The sequence below is a fragment of the Littorina saxatilis genome, linkage group LG7 (assembly GCF_037325665.1).
Source record: "Littorina saxatilis isolate snail1 linkage group LG7, US_GU_Lsax_2.0, whole genome shotgun sequence".
In the NCBI taxonomy this organism is placed as follows: domain Eukaryota; kingdom Metazoa; phylum Mollusca; class Gastropoda; order Littorinimorpha; family Littorinidae; genus Littorina; species Littorina saxatilis.
Genome location: NC_090251.1, coordinates 21,243,776 through 21,266,141, shown reverse-complemented (window position 1 = coordinate 21,266,141; position 22,366 = coordinate 21,243,776). Strand labels below are relative to the sequence as shown.

The 22,366-nt window shown below is 41.3% G+C and overlaps 2 protein-coding genes across 6 annotated transcripts in view; one reads left to right on the top strand and one right to left on the bottom strand.

Moving 5' to 3' along the window:
* LOC138970893 (serine/arginine-rich splicing factor 7-like) overlaps positions 1-9,759 on the bottom strand; it is a 32,207-nt gene extending 22,448 nt beyond the window's left edge. Inside the window, exon 1 of one of the 2 annotated variants that reach the window (XM_070343473.1) lies at positions 9,440-9,759. The gene's annotated coding sequence lies outside the window, so the exon portion shown is untranslated. The remainder of the gene's footprint in view (positions 1-9,439) is intronic. The other variant, XM_070343472.1, reaches the window with a different exon arrangement.
* A 223-nt stretch (positions 9,760-9,982) lies between these two features.
* LOC138970890 (probable splicing factor, arginine/serine-rich 6) lies at positions 9,983-21,345 on the top strand. Of its 4 annotated transcripts, none has more exons than XR_011457098.1 (5): positions 9,983-10,037; positions 13,333-13,557; positions 15,497-15,721; positions 16,564-17,000; positions 18,088-18,186. XR_011457098.1 is itself a non-coding variant. In XM_070343468.1 (5 exons), exons 2-5 carry the CDS (start codon positions 13,349-13,351, stop codon positions 20,703-20,705), a joined length of 627 nt encoding a protein of 208 aa, XP_070199569.1. In that variant the 5' UTR covers positions 9,983-10,037; positions 13,333-13,348; the 3' UTR covers positions 20,706-21,345. The 4 variants fall into 4 exon arrangements, 2 of the variants coding, with proteins under 2 accessions (XP_070199569.1, XP_070199568.1); XR_011457097.1 differs by having other exon boundaries at positions 18,067-18,186; XM_070343468.1 differs by lacking the exon at positions 16,564-17,000 and adding an exon at positions 20,612-21,345.
* The last annotated feature ends 1,021 nt before the right edge of the window (positions 21,346-22,366 follow it).

The window sequence follows — 22,366 nt, the reverse complement described above, 5'->3', positions numbered from 1 at the left end:
AAAATTAAATTATAAAACGATACAAATTTACATTCATCTTATTCTTCATCATTTCCTGATTCAAAAAACATATAAATATGTTATATTTGGATTAAAAACAAGCTCTGAAAATTAAAAATATAAAAATTATGATCAAAATTAAATTTTCGAAATCAATTTAAAAACACTTTCATCTTATTCCTTGTCGGTTCCTGATTCCAAAAACATATAGATATGATATGTTTGGATTAAAAACACGCTCAGAAAGTTAAAACGAAGAGAGGTACAGAAAAGCGTGCTATCCTTCTCAGCGCAACTACTACCCCGCTCTTCTTGTCAATTTCACTGCCTTTGCCACAAGCGGTGGACTGACGATGCTACGAGTATACGGTCTTGCTGAAAAATTGCAGTGCGTTCAGTTTCATTCTGTGAGTTCGACAGCTTGACTAAATGTTGTATTTTCGCCTTACGCGACTTGTTTCTTCTAGCTGTTTTTAGTTATTCTTTTTAAGGGGTCTCCAATGAGTGGACACGGTAAACAACTACTGCATCAAAGGGTGGCTACTAATGAAATCTGATAGCGACTGAATTAGATCGGTTGATATGATGTTTATTTTAATAAAATCACATATGGCTTCTTCTTCTCCGTTCGATATTGTATATATGGCTGATTCAGTCTGCACTGATGCCAGGCTTGCACTCTGGAGTTCCTATACCACACTATCAATGCTGTCTTCTCCATCTTCAGAAAATAACACAGCAATACATGGCGGCAACTTTGTAATACATGTACCAGTATTCCTCGGCTGACGCATAATGCCGCAAAGATTCGGCAATGCCAATAACTATGTAACAATCTCGGTAAAAAAAAAAAAAGAAAAAAAAAAGGAGCATCTTCAGCATTGCATAGTCCAGAAGAAACGTTCGTCTACTATCATTTTCTTTTTAACAGCACTGATTTGACAATAACAACACAACAACAACAGCAGCAACACAAAACACAAACAGGATGAATCCAGCAGGGTGAGCTCAGATGGTATGATCCTTTTTCCTAGAGGCTTTTCTACAATCAGTCCAATACATATATCTGTCATAAACGACAGGTAGACATAACATTCCGGTAACACATTTAGAATAAGGACCTAGGCGGCATTCATATGCACATCAGTTATAAGTTTTAGCCTGCCCAAAACACATTCCGGTAACACTGAGAGAAATGACCTAGGCATTCACATCAAATATGTTAGCCTGCCCAAAACTGACACATTCCAGTAACACACTGAGAATAAAGACCTTGGCCGCATTCACATGCACATCAGTTATGTTAGCCTGCCCCGAAACACATTCCGGTAACACACTCAGAATAAGGACCTAGGCGGCAGTCACATGCAGATCAATATGTTACCTGCCCGAAACACATTCCGGTAACAGTGAGAGTAATGACCTAGGCACATCAGATATGCCTGCGCAAAACACATTCTGATAACACACAGAGAATAAGGACCTAGGCGTTCACATTCACATCAGATATGTTTAGCCTGCTCAAAACACATTCCGGTAACTGTGAGAGTAATGACCTGGGCATTCACATGCACATCAGATATGTTAGCCTGCCCGAAACCCGAAACTTCTCGTTGGAGTATTGTATTGTAGCCGACTGTACAGACATACGCTCACACTGGATGCCTGCTTCAGTACACCGTAGATTACTTTCAGTGTAGTTTACGCCGGCTGCTGGACTTTGTTCCTCTTTGTAAATAAATTCTTCACTGAAGTATGCATACTTACTTTGTAAGAATATTACATACGCAAACGACCACCATTATTTTTAGGCTACCATGTGGTAATCTGAGTAAAGCAGGCGTACTCAAGGTAGAAACATCTCAGGCTTCGACACAGTTAGTCTCGAACGATACGGCAAGTCAACATAAACAAGACAGGGGCAATATCGACCTTTAGTGATACAACTGAGCAATAATTATCACACACGCGACACAGATTATACCGTGCCATCCCCCATGTGAAAAACTTGGCAAACCAAGGAACCCCGTGACAAATGCGAGGTCATAACCATACACCTCCAGGCTTTAGCATGCTGAATGACTCGTAATGGGAAGTCACACTTACTGTTAAAAGATACTATAGACGGTTGCAAATCGACTGTCAAGGAGATCAAGTTTAGGATGTTTGTGCACACCTCAGGCACCAATTTACACCGCAATTTCTTGTGTGATGCAGCGACCAGGCTCCTGGTAATGTAAATGAGCAACGATTTCGACTCCCTGTCTAAGCGCCGTGCCGAGAAAAGTGATTAACAAAGTTGCACAACCGAACTGAATGCGACAAAATGATTCAGGATAATCCAGCTGGAGAAACACTGCTAGCCCCTTTCACTGCGCAACCTACCTACAGTTATAATGCAAAAGGCCTATTTGTAACATGCCATACAAAAAAGTCGTCCCTTTGTCTGAAAGGCCATCAGGAACCAACCTAAAAAGGTACAACATTTTCAGCTTTCGTTGAGATTAATGACTCTATGACGGGCGCAGTGGCGTGGTGCCGTAAGACGTCGGCCTCCTAATCGGGAGGTCGGGAGTTCGAATCCCGGTCGCTGCCGCCTGGTGGGTTAAGAGTGGAGATTTTTCCGATCTCAGTCCTGGGTCAATTTATGTGCAAACCTGCTAGTGACTTAACCCCCTTCGTGTGTACACGCAAGCACAAGACCAAGTGCGCACGGAAAAGATCCTGTAATCCATGTCGGAGTTCGGTGGGTTATGAAAACACCTACCCAACAAAAGCTGAGTGAAGCTGACTATGCTCTCAGAGTATAGTTTGGGGAACCCAAATGGGCAAACGAGCTCACACGTAACCAGAAAATTATGGAACGCTGAAGAAGAAGAGTGATTCTATACCTACCAATTTTTAAATCATTTAATTTAATTTTTCATTTTGAGGGAAACAGCTTGACTTAACAAAAATGCAGACTTAAAACGAAATGTACAAGAAAAGTCATGATTAAAGGTTAACAACAATAAGCTTAGCGCGTCAGCATCACCAACGCGACGCAGAGTATTGGTAAAGCCTGTCCTGAACTGGGCGAAGTCGATTACGCGTAGCCGCTGGTTGCACGAAGCTTGAGCACTAGGTTTTAACATCAGCAAAAGCGTGTAACACGTGCCCAGTATATGTTCACTGTGACAAACATCATATTCCCCCCTCTGCTTCTTTACCTCTGTAAACTTGTAGGGGTAGTTATTTTTCGATAATCACCCAGCAACCAAACAAATAACGACCCAGCAACAGCCTGAATCCTCGATAGTGCAATGGGTTGAGAGGTTGTTCTGTTTCGGTACTACTTTTTGCGACTGAAAAGTTCCGAACGCTCTAATGTACGAAGTATACATCTCTGGAGCAAATAATACAAACATACCGCATTTAAATTAACAACTACAGGCCTGAACACATGAATCTCCATATAAAATCCATGAGTTCGGTTGTTTTCTGAATCTCATCTGCCGTGCCGTCAAGCCGTTCATCACAAGCAATTTCCCAAGGCAAGTAACTCATACTTTGTCTAGCGACAAGAGTAGTTCCCCTTCTTTTCACTCAGTTCCTTCGACAACAGACTGCAATCCGACGGTCAATTTTCAACAATATTTCATTTAATAAACAAATCACACGCAACCAAATGCACACATCTCATCAATTTAAACAACATAAAGGGGTTTCATACACTATTTTCCCCAGAAAACTGAACTTCATACAGTTTTTAACGTTGGAACACGGGTGCAAAAGTTCGTCTGCTAGTCCCATTTGACGAAAAAACATTATCCTGAGCGATACCAAAACATATACAGAACACACAATATCTGCCTTTGCCGCCACAGCAGAATAACAGCATATCTGTGTACTTGATTTTAGCCCAAAATAGGAAAACTGACAAGAAGGAATGATTTGCACGGAACTATACAACCGCGCATTAATCGATCGCCTGCGCAGGTTGACTGATTGAGAGAATAGGATTCGATCAAACTTTCGCAAAAAAACTCCTCTTTTCTTTGAATAACTGAAGAAAGGAGGAATAAAGAGGTTACACACCTCGTCTCAGTGATTATCAAAAATAATGGTCTCAGTTCGCGGTCATGAAAAAGCTCGCTAAAGCTCGCATTTTTCATGATCCGCTAACTTCGACCATTATTTTTGATAATCACTGAGACTCGGCATGTAACCTCTACATATTCGCCTCCACCAACAGAAACACTGAAATCCCACTCCAAAAACTAAGCTGAATGCAAAGCGACTATCAATTATGCATAAAATGGTTGAGGGCAACAGCTCATATCCAGCACAAAGCCCGAGTGACCCCAACAAGTATTCTACGTTGTGATAAACACAGGCACCCAATCAGGGTAAAGAAAGAAACTGAAATGGCTTTAAATACCGTAGCACACGTGTGTGAATTTACAAAGTCAAAAGCATTCCAACATCACCATCAGTGTTGAAAGCCGCAACACCGTGGCCGGTGAAAAATTGAAGGATGACAGCCCGTAAAGTCAACAATCACATATCCGCCACAGGTGCTACACATTGGTTTTGGGGTGAGGGGTGACGGGTGTACGTGATCAAGAGATAAGTCTTGATTCAAAAACCAACCCAACCCAACTCTCCATCGCTATTCCCATCCCATCCTCCAAACTTGTCTTCCATTTCAAGTTATAATTGTTCCACGCGGGGCAGAGCTGCAGTCCACCAAGCCTAGCTGGGACCAAAGACAAGATTGAGGACACTTTTCCCTTTCGTTTTGTTGGTTTCTCTGTTTCTTTGTACGTTCGGTTTTGTTTTGCTTATTTCGGTTTCGGGGAATTGCTTGTATGTGCTTCTTTGCATGATAGGGTTACATGCCTACTGGCCGAAACCCTACTGGCCGAAACCCTACTGACCGAACCCTACTGGCCGAAACCCTACTGACCGTGGCGAAACCCTACAGACCGGCGAAACCCTACAGACTGAAACCCTACTGACCGGCGAAACCCAACTGGCCAAAAAACTTCATATCGATGTCGTCGTCGTGGAATTCTGCTGAGACTCGATTCTTGGCGATTTTGATGTTTTTGTGCTTTACTGAGTTTAAGTTATTCATTCTCCATGAAAAATATTCTCTCAAATACGCCACAATTTCACAACGACATCGATATGAAGTTTGTGTGTGTGTTCTTACTATTTGCGATTATCGGCAATACTTCATTCTTCTTCAGCTTTCCAGAATTTTCTGGTTACGTGTGAGCTCGTTTGCCCATTTTGGGTTCCCCACACTATACTCTGTGAGCATAGTCAGTTGACTCCGCTTTCGTTGAGTAGGCATGCTGGGTATTGAGTCGTGTTTCCATAACTGCCCACCGAACTCCGACATGGATTACAGGATCTTTTCCGCGCGCGGCTTGGTCTTGTGCTTGCGTGTACGGAAGGGGGTTAAGTCACTAGCAAGTCTGCACATATGTTGACCTGGGAGATCGGAAAAATCTTCGTCCACTCTTAACCCCGGCCCAGACGGCAGCGACCGGGATTCGAGCTCACGACCTCCCGATTAGTAGGAGGCCGACGTCTTACCACCACGCCACTGCGCCCGTCGTCGGCAATACTAATTTGCAATCACGCACGCACACACACGCGTGCGAACGCGCGCACGTACAAATACACACACACGCCGCACACACACTCACACACGCGCGCGAGTACAAGCGCTCACCCCCCCCCCCCCCCCACACACACACACATTTTAGTTTATTGTGCGCAATCTAACAAGCCCACACATACAAACACACACACACACACACACACACACACACACACACACACACACACATAATATTATTCAGACTCAATTGTAGTTTTTCGACCAGTAGGGTTTCGGTCAGTAGGGTTTCGGCCGGTAGGGTTTCGGTCAGTAGGGTTTCGGCCAGTAGGCGGTTCGGTCAGTAGGGTTTCGGCCAGTAGGGTTTCGGTCAGTAGGGATGACACCTTTGATAGTGACACTTACGAGTCACCTACAAGTTCTCTGACTGATTTGGAATATTATGGTTGTCAAAAACAATAAATATCAGTGGACATCAACTCTCTCGTGAACGGTTTGAAATAGGAAAATACTGAGAGAGAGAGAGAGAGAGAGAGAGAGAGAGAGAGAGAGAGAGAGAGAGAGAGAGAGAGAGAGAGAGAGAGAGAGAGAGAGAGGTCAAATCAAATCAAATTTTATTTTTCGAGGGTAGTGGCATAAGCAATACAACGAGCTTTTTTTTTCAACCAGCCCTCGCCCAGAGAGGGGACTACGCACTCTAATCACATATTTACACGGACATTCATGTAGAGATTTATTAGAGAGAGAGAGAGGGAGAGAGAGAGAGAGAGAGAGAGAGAGAGAGAGAGATTGGAGAGAGAGAGGGAGGGAGAAAGAGAGAGGGAGGGAGAGAGAGGGAGGGAGAGAGAGAGAGGGAGAGAGAGGGGGGGAGGGAGGGAGAGAGAGATCACAGCTGTCCCAGTGACTGCTAAGTTGGAATCAAGCCTGCCCCCTCCCACCACCCCACCCCCCCACCCCCCTGTCCTTACCCTCCGCTCTTAAAAAACTGCATTACTCACTACTCTTACAAAGTTAAAACACATTTGCTGCTGAAGGTAAGAAAGAGATTAAAATGGTTCTGCCACCAGGAAAAAGGTAACACCAAGTGTTTTATCAGTCAGTTCCCCCCTTGATCCTGTACGGCGATCAGGAATGCAACTTACATTCTACATAGGCATTTTAGCATTTCTCTATTTTTGTTGTTTTTTATTCAGGGGAGGAGGGCAAGGTGTTGTTATTCGAGAGCAACTCTTACAGGATGCTATCTCCTATGCGATTTTTGCTTCTCACAGAAAGTGGAATCCAGAAACCCAAGGGAAAGGTGAGAGAGATAGGGAAGACAGAGGAAGAAGACAGAAAAAAGGGGAGAAAAAGAACAAAGCAGTTCTTCTTCTTCTTCTTCTTCTGCGTTCGTGGGCTGAAACTCCCACGTACACTCGTGTTTTTTGCACGAGTGGAGTTTTACGTGTATGACCGTTTTTACCCCGCCATTAAGGCAGCCATACGCCGTTTTCGGAGGAAGCATGCTGGATATTTTCGTGTTTCTTTAACCCACCGAACTCTGACATGAATTACAGGATCTTTTCCGTGCGCACTTGGTCTTGTGCTTGCGTGTACACACGAAGGGGGATAAGCCACTAGCAGGTCTGCACATAAATTGACCTGGGAGATCGGACAAATCTCCACACTTAACCCACCAGGCGGCCGCGACGGGGATTCGAACCCTCGACCTTCCGATTAAGAGGCCGACGTCTTACCACCACGCCACAGCGCCCGTCGAACAAAGCAGTTCATTTGCATTTTACCGTTTTCAGATTAACTGAAATGACCACCTAAAAATGTACATCAAGTACATGTGCTTTCTGAAGAGAAAACAAAAACACAGTTGAAACAACAAGGGAACATAAACACACTATCATTCCAATAAGACAATTTAACAGTTTTATATATATACCAGGTGACTAATCTACAACCAAATTAACAAACCATTACATTTATTTATATTTATATAGGAGATTTATATAGCGCTTGACGTTCTCTAAGCGCTTTACATATTAATTTCTGCCGTGTGAGATGGAATTTTTTACACAATATATCACGTATTCACATCGGCCAGTAAATCTCAAGCCATTACGGCGAATATTTACTTTTCACGGCCTATTATTCCAAGTCACACGGGTATTTGGTGGAATTTTTTTTTATCTATGCCTACACAATTTTGCCCGGAAAGACCCTTTTGTCAATCGTGAGATCTTTAACGTGCACACCCCAATGTAGTGTACTGCTTTAAAAAAAACACAAGTTGCAAAATCACAGGTTGAAAATAAAGTAAAACAAAACATAAACCTACTATTGACTGCCAAAGCAAATAACAGACCAACTGCCCTCATTTTAAGTTTGCAGTTAAGCAAGTACTGTCAAGCTTCATTTGTTCCACTTTCTTACATTTTGTTCACTGTCAAAACAAGGAAGTGATTAGCAAGCAACCTGCAAATCAAAGCCTTCAACAAAATGTTCTACTGCATATTTTCAGTTCAGAAATCTTTCAGTGAAATTGACACATGATATACAGGGGCGGATCCAGGGGGGGTTTCCGGGGTTTCCGGAAACCCCCCTAGCCTATAAAAAAATTTTAAAAATTGAGAATAAAGAAAAACTGATGGCTCAGATGCTCCATTTTCCTTGATTTTTATTACAATTTTCCCGGGGGAGCATGCCCCCAATCCTCCTAGGTTGCAAAATAAGGGTTTATTAAGACTAATACTCAAGTGCAGGAATCATCAAAGCAAAGATAAAAAAAGAACACTAAAAAAATCTGTTATGTCAGACTGGGTAAAAGTATTCAGGATTTGAGACAATAGTTATTATAATGCATGTAATAATGTTAATGAAATAGTGTCAGTCAGAGGGAGGTCAGGCACATTTTTATTTTTTCAATGTCCCCTCTAGCCCTCACAGCTGTGCAAAATGATGGTTTTAAATGGAGGTTCCAAATGAATTCTCCTGCTTTAATCAACATAATCATAGAACATATCACCAAGTATGTCAGTCTGTTCATATTTGTGTCATCATTCTTCAGGGGGGGGGGGGGGGGTGAATATTACGTGCAGGTAACATATATGACACATCAATATTGTTGATTAACTGTTAAAAAAAAATGTAATCCCGAGTATGCCTCTCTCTCTCACAGCAGACATATATCAGTGTTTGTCTCTGCTCATAGTATAAACTGTGTCAGAAACTATAAGGCCTCCAATAAGCCCAAATGAATCTTAACACTGAAATGACTAATTAGAAAAATATCAACAAATTTCTTTGAAATTTCCTATTGGGCAGATCAAAAATACAGTCAGTGAAACTGTGGATTTACAATCGACCACTGCAACAAGCCAAATGTAATGCTCAATAAAGAAATAATCAAGAAATAAAAGAGGAGAGCCCGGCCTCGACTCTGATTGCGCTGTACCACTGAATGTATTCCTATTAATATTATGTTATTGTGCTGATAGACAAATTAGTAGTCACTAAATTTGTCAATGTATTTGCGGTACGCTGTACATGTATCCAAGAAGCCTGCAGACGATACACAAAACGAAGCTGCAGCCTAAACAAAGTTCTTTACATCTGGAACAGGATTGCCCTTATGCGGTTGAGGTAACTGATTTTCGTCCGCCCGAGTCAGCCTAAACACTGCACTTGCGATAAGAGTTATGTTTGTGGATGCTACGCTTCAGGTCCGATCTACTTTCGTTTTCATGTGATCATAATCATACTAAACAAACAACAACAGCACCTAAAATGTACTGCCAAATGTAAATGAAGCGTTTACAAAATGAAGAAAAAGCTCACGTAGATGAAAAATCCGCAAAATGGTCGATGTTTCAAGCGATTTTGCACACAACAGGCTTAAACATAATCTGTTTCGTGCAGGAAGTAATTCCCACTCATCATGGAGACGTGTTATTTCTAGTTAGAAGTCTAGTCACCACTGTTCACAGTTGTACTTGCAAGTAGATCTGCACTGCCACAGCTGCGCATGTTCCAACCAAACTGTAACAATCGGACAAATTCGTTCAAAAATGAGCAAAACGTACATTCATGTCAGATGATTAGTAAGTATGTAAATGGTCTAACATTTAAAACAATACAGAAATTAAAAGATTATTGTTGTAGTAGTCATTTAAGACGGTGATTTTATTAATCTTTCGGGTTAATATAAATAACCAGACGCCCGGTAACAAACTAAAATCTAACTTAACTTTGCATAAAATTAAAGCATGAAAAAAACCGTTTATTTGATGTACTTTCATCTGGTTTTTATTTCAAAATTATGACATAAAAATGATTACGATTTGTTTTATATTTATTTACTTTAATTCGCTTTATTTTCAGGGAATTTGCAGTTCCGCCATTTTGTTGCAACAAAGATATTTCGTCGTGCAGACGCGTAAGTTGACTTACATGTTTCATATCGTGTACATTTCCACCAAACAGAGCCGTTGAAGGGACTGAATGTTAATGACCGCGTTATATTGGGAGTAAGATGCTTTCAGCCCCTTTCTCAATGCCAGTTTCATTGTGAAGGCGATTTGTCAGCTCGCTCGGAGTCGGAACCCTCGGATTAACCATTGATCGTGTGAAGCAGGCAAATTGACCGATTTACTTCCGTCTTTGTGTTTGGAGTTTCTTCTTTCAATCATTGTCTGGTTTGCACAAAACAAAGTAAGGTTGACTAGTCTATGCACATGTAAGTACAGTCAATCCGTGATTGCGCATTTATTTGCAGGGATGGCCAAATCTCAAAAATGTAACTCACCGGCAGGGCGAGTGACCGCAAGAAAGTTGCTAGCCCGTCTGAAATGTCACTAGCCCGCTACATACCACACGCACAAAATAGAACCCACCACCATCTCCAGTATTGGCGTTAACCGGTAATTACCGGTATTTTACCGGTTAAAATGAAAAAATACCGGAAAATAATTGGCTGCCGGTATAACCTACCACTACCAGTTGATTTTTAGAACTACGTTCCCCCAAACCCCTTAGTCCTTACCCGTTCATAGAAGAGGGACCGCTCCGACGGCCCCTCAATAAAATTCCGGAAGAGCATCCGAAATAAGAGCCTTGTTCTCGTTTCGCTACAACATGGCGGCGTTTTTGCAGACAACAGAAGTTCTTGCATTGTTAAGTATTTCAATGACTTTGAAACTCGAAAGTTGTTTTGCATTTGACCAGCATTTTCACTGGCCAGCCGGGCTAGTGCTACACGGATTTTACTAGCCCGGCGCATTTTGTACTCGCCCCTGGCGACCGGACAGACGATTTGGCCATCCCTGATTTAAAAGTTACCAAAAGGTGTATGTACATCATACTACATGACCGATTTTAAGTTAGGCCTAAAAAAAAAATAGGTGTGGTTACGGTAACCCGACCTACCCTATTTTTAGGGGCCAATCCTATAACTTTTTATTACATTTGTCAAATAAAAAAATAAAAAATAAAAAAACGAGTGCAAAAAACGCAATGAAAGCGAAAGCGCCCGTGTCGCACACTTATTTCTCTGTCAAGTAGGTTTAATTTGTACACATTAGAAAAAAAAGTTTAAAAAAAAAAAGTGATTGCCTACCTACCTACCCTATTTGTTTTGGCTATGTTACCGTAACCACACCTATTTTTTTTTTTGGCCTTATGCAAAAACCAGTAAATGTTGTATTTCTCACTTTCTGTTGTAAGAGAACTTTACAGTTACACAGTGAATGAGTGATAAGAATAATAATGCTTAAGTGTAATTCACACATTGAACGGCAGTTTTCTCAAAAACAACACATAAGATTATCCATAGTGTAGACTTCCGGTTAAAATCTTACAATTACATGATTGGCTAATGGCAAGCATTCCGGAACATGCGGTGCATTGACAAGCGCTGCAAATGTAGACGTGCTGGCGAGCCCTGCGATTGGGGACGCGCAGCGCTATTTGTATCCCCTATCAGTAATATTTTGATGCATATTGCGCCATTATAAAATGTATATGGCAGTATTAAATATACCACCCGAAGCTCAAAGTTCTTTAGTTTTCACCTGTAATTTTTCATGCTTGTGTCAGAATTCACAATCGAGCGGAAGCTTTAGACTTCGAGAAGGGAATGAAATCCAACGCAAAAGAACTGATGACGTCTGCATCATTGCTGTTTTTGGATTTCATTTAATAAACGGTGAACATGCCTTTTCAATCTTATACGCTCTTCAATTTCTTGACAAGTGATGCATTTAAGTTTACCCTCTTCCGTGCTCCTGCTCGTGTCAGTAATCTGGTGTCTGTGTGTCTGGTCTGTCTGCTTGTGCAATGCGGAATCGAATCGTGTGTCAGGTGATAATCACTGATGTTGTAATGATGCAGAGAGAGAGAGAGAGAGATAATCTGTGGGGGATTGTTGCCAATGTTGTTTTTAAGGTAACAATAATTAATACTGATTGAAACAATTACGTTTGTGAGCGTGTATGAAAGTTGCAGTTGCACGCAAGAAAATGGTGGCCTCATTCTCCAGAAAAATAAGACTGTCCCCACTCGAGGAGCAGCATACACTGATAGTTACTTTAGGTTTGGATTCGCGCTAACGTATTCAATTGGTCATTCTACAGAATGTCGATGTGTCTCACAGCTGAGTAGGGATCCTTCAAGAAAATGGCATGATCAAATTAATGGTGAGCTGTACGAAGGTATTTGAGTCGAAGGATTTTCATAACAGATGATAACACTAAGTGACTCACACTAATAACAGTCCACATACGTGTACATGTAGTCCCATTTCGTTCAAAAAATACCATTCCCATGGGCATGTCATCGGATCCAGCTTTACTGCCTTTAGGTTCAGTTTATCCCCGAGTACGCTAGTACTAGGGCTCAGCAGACTTTAATCGTGTGTCTGTGTGTCTTTCTCCACTTAACAGCTTATTGCTGGGAAACTACTGGGCGCAGTTCGTTCAAAAGTTGATAGTTACACTAACTTGATAATAGGTCCGATTGATCGTATTAAAACTTCATAATGTTACCTGGGACCTAAATGCGAAATAAACCACAAAAACGACTTAGCCGTAGGAGGAGTTCACACCGGCGGGGCAACACGCAGCCATTGAGCTGAGAGAACAGCCGAACGCGTCACACAAAAATACATCATGACAAAGTTACACGCAAAGCGAAAGACTTTGACGTCATTTACTTTTGTTCGGAATTTTCCGTCTGTTCCTAGCTTGTCAGTGAAGACCTGACGTGAGTAAGCTTACCCAAAACGTCTTTGTTCTCTATTCACATTGCAGCTGTGAAATAATCAGTCTTGTGTCTCGGTCGTGTAGGTACAGAGTTTGCTTCTGCAATCATTGTGTTCGTGTTGATGACGGCTTCATAAGACAAAATAATCAGCAAATCTATCGCGAGGAAGACGTTTATGTACAAATCACTGAACCCAACCCATTTTTTGTGTGCATTTTTCTGAAGAATAAACTGCATGTGGTTAATTTTATCCATTTAATGCTTGTCGAAACATATCTGATCACAGATGAGGTCGCAGTTTGTAGGTTGAATCTATGAATCGGCCAGAGATAGATCTGCATTTCTGGTCAGAAACCAACATTCACACCACAGACATTCCAAACATTTATATTTATTGAGCGAGCCAGTCTGAAGAGTACTCGGGTCCAGCGCGAGCGTTTTTTATTTTAATTTAACTTGTTTGTTCTTTTCAGATCCTGAATCCAAGCCATGTCCAGACACCGCAGTTCCAGCGTTGAAGGCAAGGTTTACGTGGGTGATCTTCCTCCAGATGCATCAGAAAAAGAGATTGAGAGGGCCTTCAACTATTATGGACACCTGCGTAACGTGTGGGTAGCCCGCAATCCTCCAGGCTTTGCTTTTGTGGAATTTGAAGACTACAGAGATGCAGAGGATGCCGTGCGGGCATTGGATGGAACGTAAGTTTTGTTTTTCTTTCAGTAATGGTATGATTCACTCTTGTCTAACTGGTGTCATTTGTTTTCTAATTCTATGTAGTATGTATGTCAGTTGAACTTGAAGTACTACTACTCATAGTCATACTACACATTGTGTATACATACGCTATAGAGCTTCATCATTCATGGAATGTGACTGAAAGGGAAAGTTTGGTGAAAACTGAAATAATCTATGTTAGAAATTTACATTCTCTCTTCTGTTAAAGTGTTATGTCTTATTTTGAATATATATATATGAGTATGTTTACTTGTTAAACTTAAAGGCCCACTTTGCCTCCCATAAGCCATCAGTTTCTGATCACAGACAACGCCAGGCTTTTTTATACAATGCAAACAACCTGTCGTTTGAACGTTTACCACCGGAAAACACCCTAGGTGCTCTCATTCTCAAAAGAGAGCAAGTTGGTGTGGAGGTGTAAGTATTGATCAGAAGCCTTGTTGTGGTGCTAGACCTCATATTTAACATCTAGAGAATACATTGATAGCTTGTCAAACCAACATTGTTAAAGCATGGAATAATTATTTTATCAAATTCTGAGTGCAGCTTGCATGAACAACATCGCAAAATTAAGCCCGACAAGACACCAGCTGGGAAAGCCTGTTCGTCGCTGACTGAAGCCCTGTTATCTATAGTATCGTTGCTATTAAGTATTATGAGTATATATATATTTATCTGACAGTCATAATTTTAGTGTGAGGTATGTACCGGGCTAGTGAAACTTGTGACGGGCTAGCAAATTTGTTGAAGCTTCTCGCCTGGGTGGCGAGTTAAAATGTTTAGATTTGACCATCCCTGTCAAATCAAAGTATTTGAAAGTACAGATTGTGGTGAACATGTCTCTGCTTGCCGTAAACACTCCTCAAACTCAAAGGTTGAAAGGTAACTGTTCGGGTGCAGAGTGGACAGAAAGCTTTTGTTTTTTATCATGGTCATGCATGTTACATTTTATTACAATTATATGCAGGGTTCGTACAGGTCATGGAAAACCTGGAAAGTCATGGAATTTGATTTTTAATTTTCCAGGCCTGGAAAGTCATGGAATTTCAATTCAAGTCATGGAAAGTCATGGAATTTAAAAAAAATCAGAAAGAAAGAAAAATTGACCTTTAGCACGCCAGCGGCGATTTTCGTTGCCCAGCCATTCCCCCCCCCCCCCCCCCCCCCCTTTTGCCAGCCAACAGCGATTTGCGTCGCCAGCACAAGGCTTGTTCGTATGACCAACTTCTCGTTCGTATTTGCATACGAGAATAACGGTATTTTTAACGGCACTTGAGCCAAAGCGAGGCTCACTTCCTTCCGTTATCTCGTCGTGTCGTCTGCGCTGCATTTGAGTCAGTTTCGTCGAAGTTTTCTGCTTTTGTTTTTGCATCGATAAAGTACTTTAGCGCTTCGACAAGCAAGATGGAGAATGATGAGTTTGAAACTTTCTTTCGAGTTGTTTCTTGACAACAAAAAGTATGCGGAATTGGAACGAATTACCGAGGAAGATCTTCGCAATGAACTGTGTATCGTGGTGAAAAAAATGACAGTTCATCAAGTCACAGTGACGGTTACGAAACGGAATTTACGAAAGTGCAGATGGATACAAGCAGTGGCTGGTCCAGTTTAGTGAAATGACAGGACCAGCAAACATTACCGATAATCTAACTGCGTAGCAAATGCTTGACTTGCTTGTCGAAGAGACACTGCGTAGAAACTGACTCAAATTCAGTGCAAAGCAAGCCAGTGTCAAAACTGGCAGTGACAAGACGTAAAAAGTTTGCGTGTTCGGAAATGGCGACCTGTGGATCTAGTCATGGAAAATGTTATTGAGGCTCATGGAAAGTCATGGAAAAGTCATGGAATTTTGTTTCTAAAAACCAGTGGGGACCCTGTATATTCATGTTGTTTGTTTTGCAGAGTGGTTTGTGGGAACAGAGTGCGTGTAGAGAGCTCCACAGGCAAGGTTCGGCCCAAACCCTGGCTGAGGGGTGGCTCGGGTGGCTCGGGTGGCTCAAGTCGTGGGCCTCCACGCTCTCGCAAGGCTTTCAATCCTGACGACCGCTGCTATGAGTGTGGCGACCGCGGACACTACGCCTACGATTGTTACAAACATCGCAGGGGTGGCCGCAGATCCTCTCGCAGGTATGTTTCCTTGTACTAATAATATTTATCCACAGTGGCTGTTATCATTCGCACACTTTGTTCAGATTCACTCCTGTTTACAACAGATTTCCAAAGCTTTCGGTGATATATCTATACTGAATTTGGCATCAGTTTTTTTTATTTTATCAGATGCATGTATCTAGTTGTTCAGAATAGTACTACTTTTCCTATCCCAGAGCTTATATCAAGTAACTCATTAATGTTAATTTGGTTCATTTGAACAGGCCAGCAAAGAGACATCTCTGTTTCAGAATCATCTTCTTTAGGGTGAAGCTTGTGTGTAATTACAATTCTTACCAAAGTACACATAGATATGCTGGGGGGTGGGGGGAGGAGGTAGTGTTAACCAAAAGGAAAATCTGATGGAAGGAAGGGGGAGGATGTTTTATTTCAGACGAGGGTCAGATGTTTTATTTCAACAAAATTGCTAGAAATGTTGTCTCTCCTGTGTTCAGTTTGGTTCAGCCTTTTTTTCTGTAATCTCCACGTTCATTCTGCTTTATTGTTTTCTTTATAATGAAGTATCAGAAACAAGCATTTGTTTCCTCCTTGCATTTTGTCATTGCAGAAGTATACATTTATATCCGCCTGTTGTTACACAATTCTTTATGCACATAAATTAGTCTTCAACTTCAAGGATACTGTAAGGGGAGAAACAGAGCATTTTAATTTATGCTTGAACTTGCAGCTACTATAGCTGTTTCTTAAACTTGATTTATTCTTGTTATTTTTTGCTTGCTGTTATTTTCACAATCTCAGTTTTCACTTGTCTAAAAAAAATGACTGTGATGTTTTCATGACTGTCTGTCCATGCTTTGCAGACATTGCAACCTAGCAATAGAGACTATGACATCATGCGTCCACCATCTTGACTTTTTAACGTCCATCCGAGCCAGCCCTTATAGAAACAAATCGTCCCGTGACTTGAGTCGACTGCATCCCATCTGTCAGATGATTGTGTCACTCACCCCCTACTCCCCACTGCACAGATGGAATGAGTTGACAGCCTCTCACGCGACACGCAACCCATAGATTCAGCTCAGCTGATTCGTCTTTTGAGATCACAACCGTCCTAGAGAAAGAGTCGGCTCAACTGATAAACGATAAGAGAGCTGAATTCAGCCATCTCATCCCAGAAAAGTTGATTTCATCCTCCACAAGAGGAGAAGCTTCTCCAAATTCTTCTCGGCACAACCTCAGATTAAAGAGAAATTTTGAGATTCAGCCTAATCATGAGACTAATTTGACAGCTGTCTGCGTAAGTTGCACCCTGTGCAATTGTGTGTTGTGCTCTGTTTGAATGAAATGATTGATATGTAAAAGCATTTGTTCCATTGTTTGGGTCCCATTCCCATACTCTCCATTTTGAACAGTGAACAATAGCCATGCAGGTTTTAATGAAAAGGTTTTGAATGTGAAAGGTAATGGCAGCTCGCTTTCCCCAGGGAGAAAGCAGCCCGAATTTCCATGAGGGTAACCTCACTGGACTATAAATCTTATCCAATCCAATCCAATCCAATCCAATGATCAAAGCATTTGAAAATCAAGCATGGTTTGTGCAGTTACGACTGTCAGGGAGGAGATCTGTTCTGATGGTAATAATTATGTACTCTTGTTTCATGAGCAAGTTTTTGAGAGTGTGCAATATTTGTTTAAAAAACCTGCAGACTTGAACAAGCAACATAACATTAACAGTCTTTGACTGAGTCAATTGTTGAAATTATAGAGAGCTTGTCTGGTTCTTATCATCAAGCTGTCAACAATGAACATGTATCAGAAGGGACAAACAGTGGAGCAAGTGTGCCATATGTGTCTAGTTTGTGACAAATTAATTATGTTTGAATTTCAGCAGATGAGTTGGTTTGTTTGCTATTTGCAGTGTTTGGTAGTGTTAAAATTCATGTATATATGACTGCTGTACAAAGCTTTAGTGTTGTTTGTGCAGTCTGTGAGAATCTGGATCTCTAGTTTCTCAATGTTGAATCAAGATACTTTCACTTGCAGAAAGCTGTGCTGATGACAATGTTGATTACTCCTGTAAAAATGTATACAAGTAGAAAACAAACAGACATGATAAGGCTTTTACTTTCACAGCTTTGAAGCAGTTTTCAAAAAGTTAGGTGTAACAGAACATGAAATCAATGCCGAGTTCAGATAACCTGCTGTGGATGTGCTTACATTTTGTGTTGTGTGCAAATTATCACTATATCAGTGTGTTTTGTCTATAGTCTTCTTTTGTGCATCTCTCTCTTTCCATCTGTCTCTCTCTCAGTCTTGTGCCTCTGTGGGCTTAGGAAGTTAAGGAGTGGAATTAATTGACGCAGGTCCCGATCACGGTCTTACAGTCGTTCCCGATCCCGCAGCCGATCAAGGTCCCGAGGTCGCCGCCACTCCCGCAGCCGATCTCGCAGCCCCACTCGCAGCAAGAGCAGGAGCCGCAGCAGGTAGGCTGAATGTTGACTCACCTGAGCTATCAGCTATTGGAAATTTTACACTGTTAGCAAGCGACTGTCCCCCGAGTGCCTGTCGAAGCTGCCTTACATGGCCAGTAAATCACTAAATGGTAGTCTGTAGTACAACAGTATTAGACAATGACTGAAATTATTTGCAGCCGTGTATATTTGGGATGTAACTTAGTCCACGAAAGAATCTATCTGGAAACAACACAACTTCCGAACGAATACTCTGAAGCTCTCAAATGTCACTTGAAATATTTCTGGCATGCAAGCATATCTTGAGAATTTAAAAGCGATCCACCTAATCATTGCTCCAAGTCGGTGATTTTTGTGGTCTTAAGTAGCGACCACCCCGCTCTAACGTCTAAGGACCGACCTAACAGCTTGTGTAACGACTTTGTCAGACAAAGCTAAGACTCTCAGTCAGCGTAACGCATCACTGAATAACGTAAGCAAAGGCACTAAACCGCTGAGAGGTGTGATGGTTGGGTGGGCTGAGTAAACATCACAAACCAATCATCGAGAAAACAAACTCACGTGACCAACATACACCGTTCAATTCAGTTAGAATAGACAGGCTTTGACCCCCCGCGGGTTCGGGGGAGTTATATTGGTTGGGACGAGAAAGAATTTACCTGATGCTCCCCAGCATGTCGTAAGAGGCGACTAACGGAGTCTGTTTCTCATTTTACCCTTGTTAAGTGTTTCTTGTATAGAATATAGTCAATTTTTGTAAAGATTTTAGTCAAGCAGTATGTAAGAAATGTTAAGTCCTTTGTACTGGAAACTTGCATTCTCCCAGTAAGGTAATATAATATTGTACTACGTTGCAAGCCCCTGGAGCAAATTTTTGATTAGTGCTTTTGTGAACAAGAAACAATTGACAAGTGGCTCTATCCCATCTCCCCCCTTCCCCCGTCGCGATATAACCTTCGTGGTTGAAAACGACGTTAAACACCAAATAAAGAAAGAAAGATAGACAGTCTTTGGACAGAAGAGCAGTGGAGATCGACATGGCGTCTTCAAAGAAAAGAAAATATTTAACTCTCAAAAATCGAGTGAATGTTGTGAACAGACACAAAAAAGGAGAAACTGCCATCGCGATTGCAAAAAGTCTTGATGTTGGAAAATCGCAAATTCAAAGAATTATCCAAGACAAAGAAAACATTCTGAAAAGGTGGGAAAGTGGTGACAAGGCAGTGAACACACTCACCATGCACTGACCATCATACGAAAGCAGCCATACAAACACAGCACAGAGGCAGGTGTGCAGATGCTTTGTGAGAATAAGCGTTGAAAACCAGTTTGAATTTAAAAAAAAAACCAGCAGATAGAGCCGCATGTCATAATCATTCTTCTTGTCTTTATTGACTGCATGCCGATCTTGTGGCAGTTACTTTTCACTCTTCAGTCGGAAATACACTGTACACTGTACACAACACCGCTCTCACTCTCCCTCATTGACTACCCTAAGCCCTGACAACTGATCCTTGGAAATTGTTTGGAAGAGTACACCTCTCTATTTCTCTCCAATGCTCTCCCTGCTGACATGCAGTGACACCGGACACCCCACTGAGTTTAGCCAGCTACCCCCCCCCCCCCCCTTTCTCTCTCTCTCTCTCCCTCCCCCCCCAGCCATGTATTGTTTGGTGCTGTGGCCAGAGAGGTGTCACCGGCTAATTAAGGCCAGCTGCACTGTTCACTCAGAGCAAAACTAGTTGACTGTGTCTAACTTTTGACAAAGCAACACAACTGAAGGGTTCACAGATTAGGTAATCGACTCACTGGTCGAGGCTGTGACCTTTGTACCAAGATCCGGACTGCTCTGTTATTGATTTTGGTGTGGTGAAAATTTGACGATGGTCTGTACGTACTTTGCAGGTATGACCTGCTGTTGGGACCGAAAATTAGTGTCAGTGTCCACGTTTTGCAGGTGTCCGTTTAGGGGGGGGACAAATATAGAAGGAAAACACTCCGTGCCCAGCAAACGTGTCCGTACATGATTTCCTGCACAGGATAGGCAATAGGTTTGTCTTTTGTGCAAAAGTTGCTACATTTTGCTTGTTCTAAATTTTTTTCTCAGATTTTTTTTAGGTTTTTGTGGTGTTATTTTGTGTGGGTTTTTTTTTTACGAGGAGTACCTCATTTAATTTGCCGTCAAAAGCCCCATGTGAAAGAAAACCTTAATTTTTTTTTTAAAGTGAACCAAGTAGCCAAATCAAGTGCCTTTTGCAGCATGGAAAGTTTGAATAAATCACACAGGTATGTATATTTTAGTTGAGGGTATAAAAAAAAAAGTGGTGCAATCATTTTATGGACAAGCTTAGATAATGAAAATGTTTGCTATTTCAGTGCAGCTTACAATGTTACGAAAAAAGTAGAATGTAGCACTAATTCGTGTTGTACTTTTCAGGACCCCTGCTGAGCGCAGACATTCCCGATCTCGCTCTCACTCTGCATCCAGGAGGAGAGAATCCCCCGAAGCAGCCCACAACAGCGACAACTGATGATGATAATGATGAAATGTCACAGTCCCTTTTGCACAGCCTTGGGAGGGAGCAATGAGTGTGCAGCAACACTGTGTAACCCTAACGATAAACACATTTTTTTAAAACTTGGTTCTTCATGATGGGTTTTTTTTTTTGCCAGATTACTTAAAAATCAAGGTTGAAATTAACTGTTAGCATTTTATATCACTGTCACTCTCATGTAGCTTTAATTATAGTTCTACACCGTTGAGTGCTTCATTGACATTATGATGTGCTCCCCTCAGACAATTCCTGATACATGACTCTATCCCAACCTCTGTTCAAATGCCTTGGCTTATAGGTTTGCAGAAGAGTAAGTGTATCATAGGACTTGCTGTGTGCAGATATGTATATTGAGGAATGATTGCTGAGTTGCTTTGTTTGGTATTATTAAGCAGAGTTTTTAATACAACAATTTATTTGTAGGAAAAAGCCATTCAGACATTAGTCCTTTTGGGCTCTGTTCCATGTAACTTTTATTGATGTCATTAAGATTGAAAGATATGTAGTATTATTGTCAAGCTGGTTTGCAGAAGAGGACCAAGGCCTTTCTGTGTGCTATCTTGATGTTGTTTCATGAACGGTTCTGGTATTAAAGTATCTTCTTTTGTCGTTTTTACTTCTGGACTTTCTGAAGTTTTATTGAGCGTACAGGATGAATGCATGTGCACACATAATAGTGCCAACTATGTGAATCATGGTCATTGTCATGTACTTCTCCCAAATGCAAGCAATTTTTACATAAAAGTAGATGTTTTTATCTAACATTCAAAGATCAGATGAAAGTTTTTGGTTAGTCAAAAGCGGTGCTTAATAAGTAGGTATAAACCACAAATTAGCTATTACTATTTGTAAATTCAGTAAAAGTGGAGATAAACAAATTCCATGCCTGAAAATATGAATTCTGACATTCACTGATGCTGCTTGTTATATTTTATATATAAATTTTAGTTTTATGTTCATGCACAAAAGAATGCTTTTTTCAGTTGAATATGCTCAGTACCTAAGCAGGATGCTTTCCTCGAGTGTATTTCAGACCTGGGAAACTGTACAATTTCGCCCTATTTTGTACACCTTTTTGTCTAAAATACGATCAGTACGGTTGGTAGAAAAAAAATACGACAAACAAAATTCCTAGACAGCTTTTCTTCATGAGCGCATCCCTGTCTATTTACTGGGGCACTGTTTATTTTAATGATTAGAATTAACTTTATAACTTGGCATTTGATCAATGATGACAGCTTTTGGCATTAAACATTGAATCATTAGTTTTGACGGTGCAACAGACATGCGAAGCATGTTTCAATCATGGATGTTCAAATGTTGTGTGGGGTACACTCATTTTTCTGAAAATATGCCACGTTTGCTTGAGAATACCCCCCAAGAACAAAACGGGGGTTCCCAGGTCTGGCATTTGTTCTAGCATGGAATAACAGGTGTATGAAAGTACTGCGTCAGTTGTTTTATGGTGCAATGCTGTCTTTTTCCATCATGCTTACAGAATAGCTAATATGATAAGAATCGGTTGGTGAAAATGAAAGAAAACACATCCGCAGGCACCACAAAGTAAAAAAAAAAACCTAGAAAGAGACAAGTAAAAAAAAACTAGAGACAAGTCAAGTGACAACGGCAGCACGTCA

Coding starts and splice junctions, on each gene's coding strand:
- LOC138970890 (XM_070343467.1), top strand. CDS start 13,349: ATGTCCAGACACCGCAGTTCCAGCGTTGAAGGCAAGGTTTACGTGGGT. Junction 15,722..18,066: donor GGCCGCAGATCCTCTCGCAG/GTATGTTTCCTT, acceptor TAATTGACGCAG/GTCCCGATCACGGTCTTACA. Junction 18,187..20,611: donor AAGAGCAGGAGCCGCAGCAG/GTAGGCTGAATG, acceptor TGTACTTTTCAG/GACCCCTGCTGAGCGCAGAC.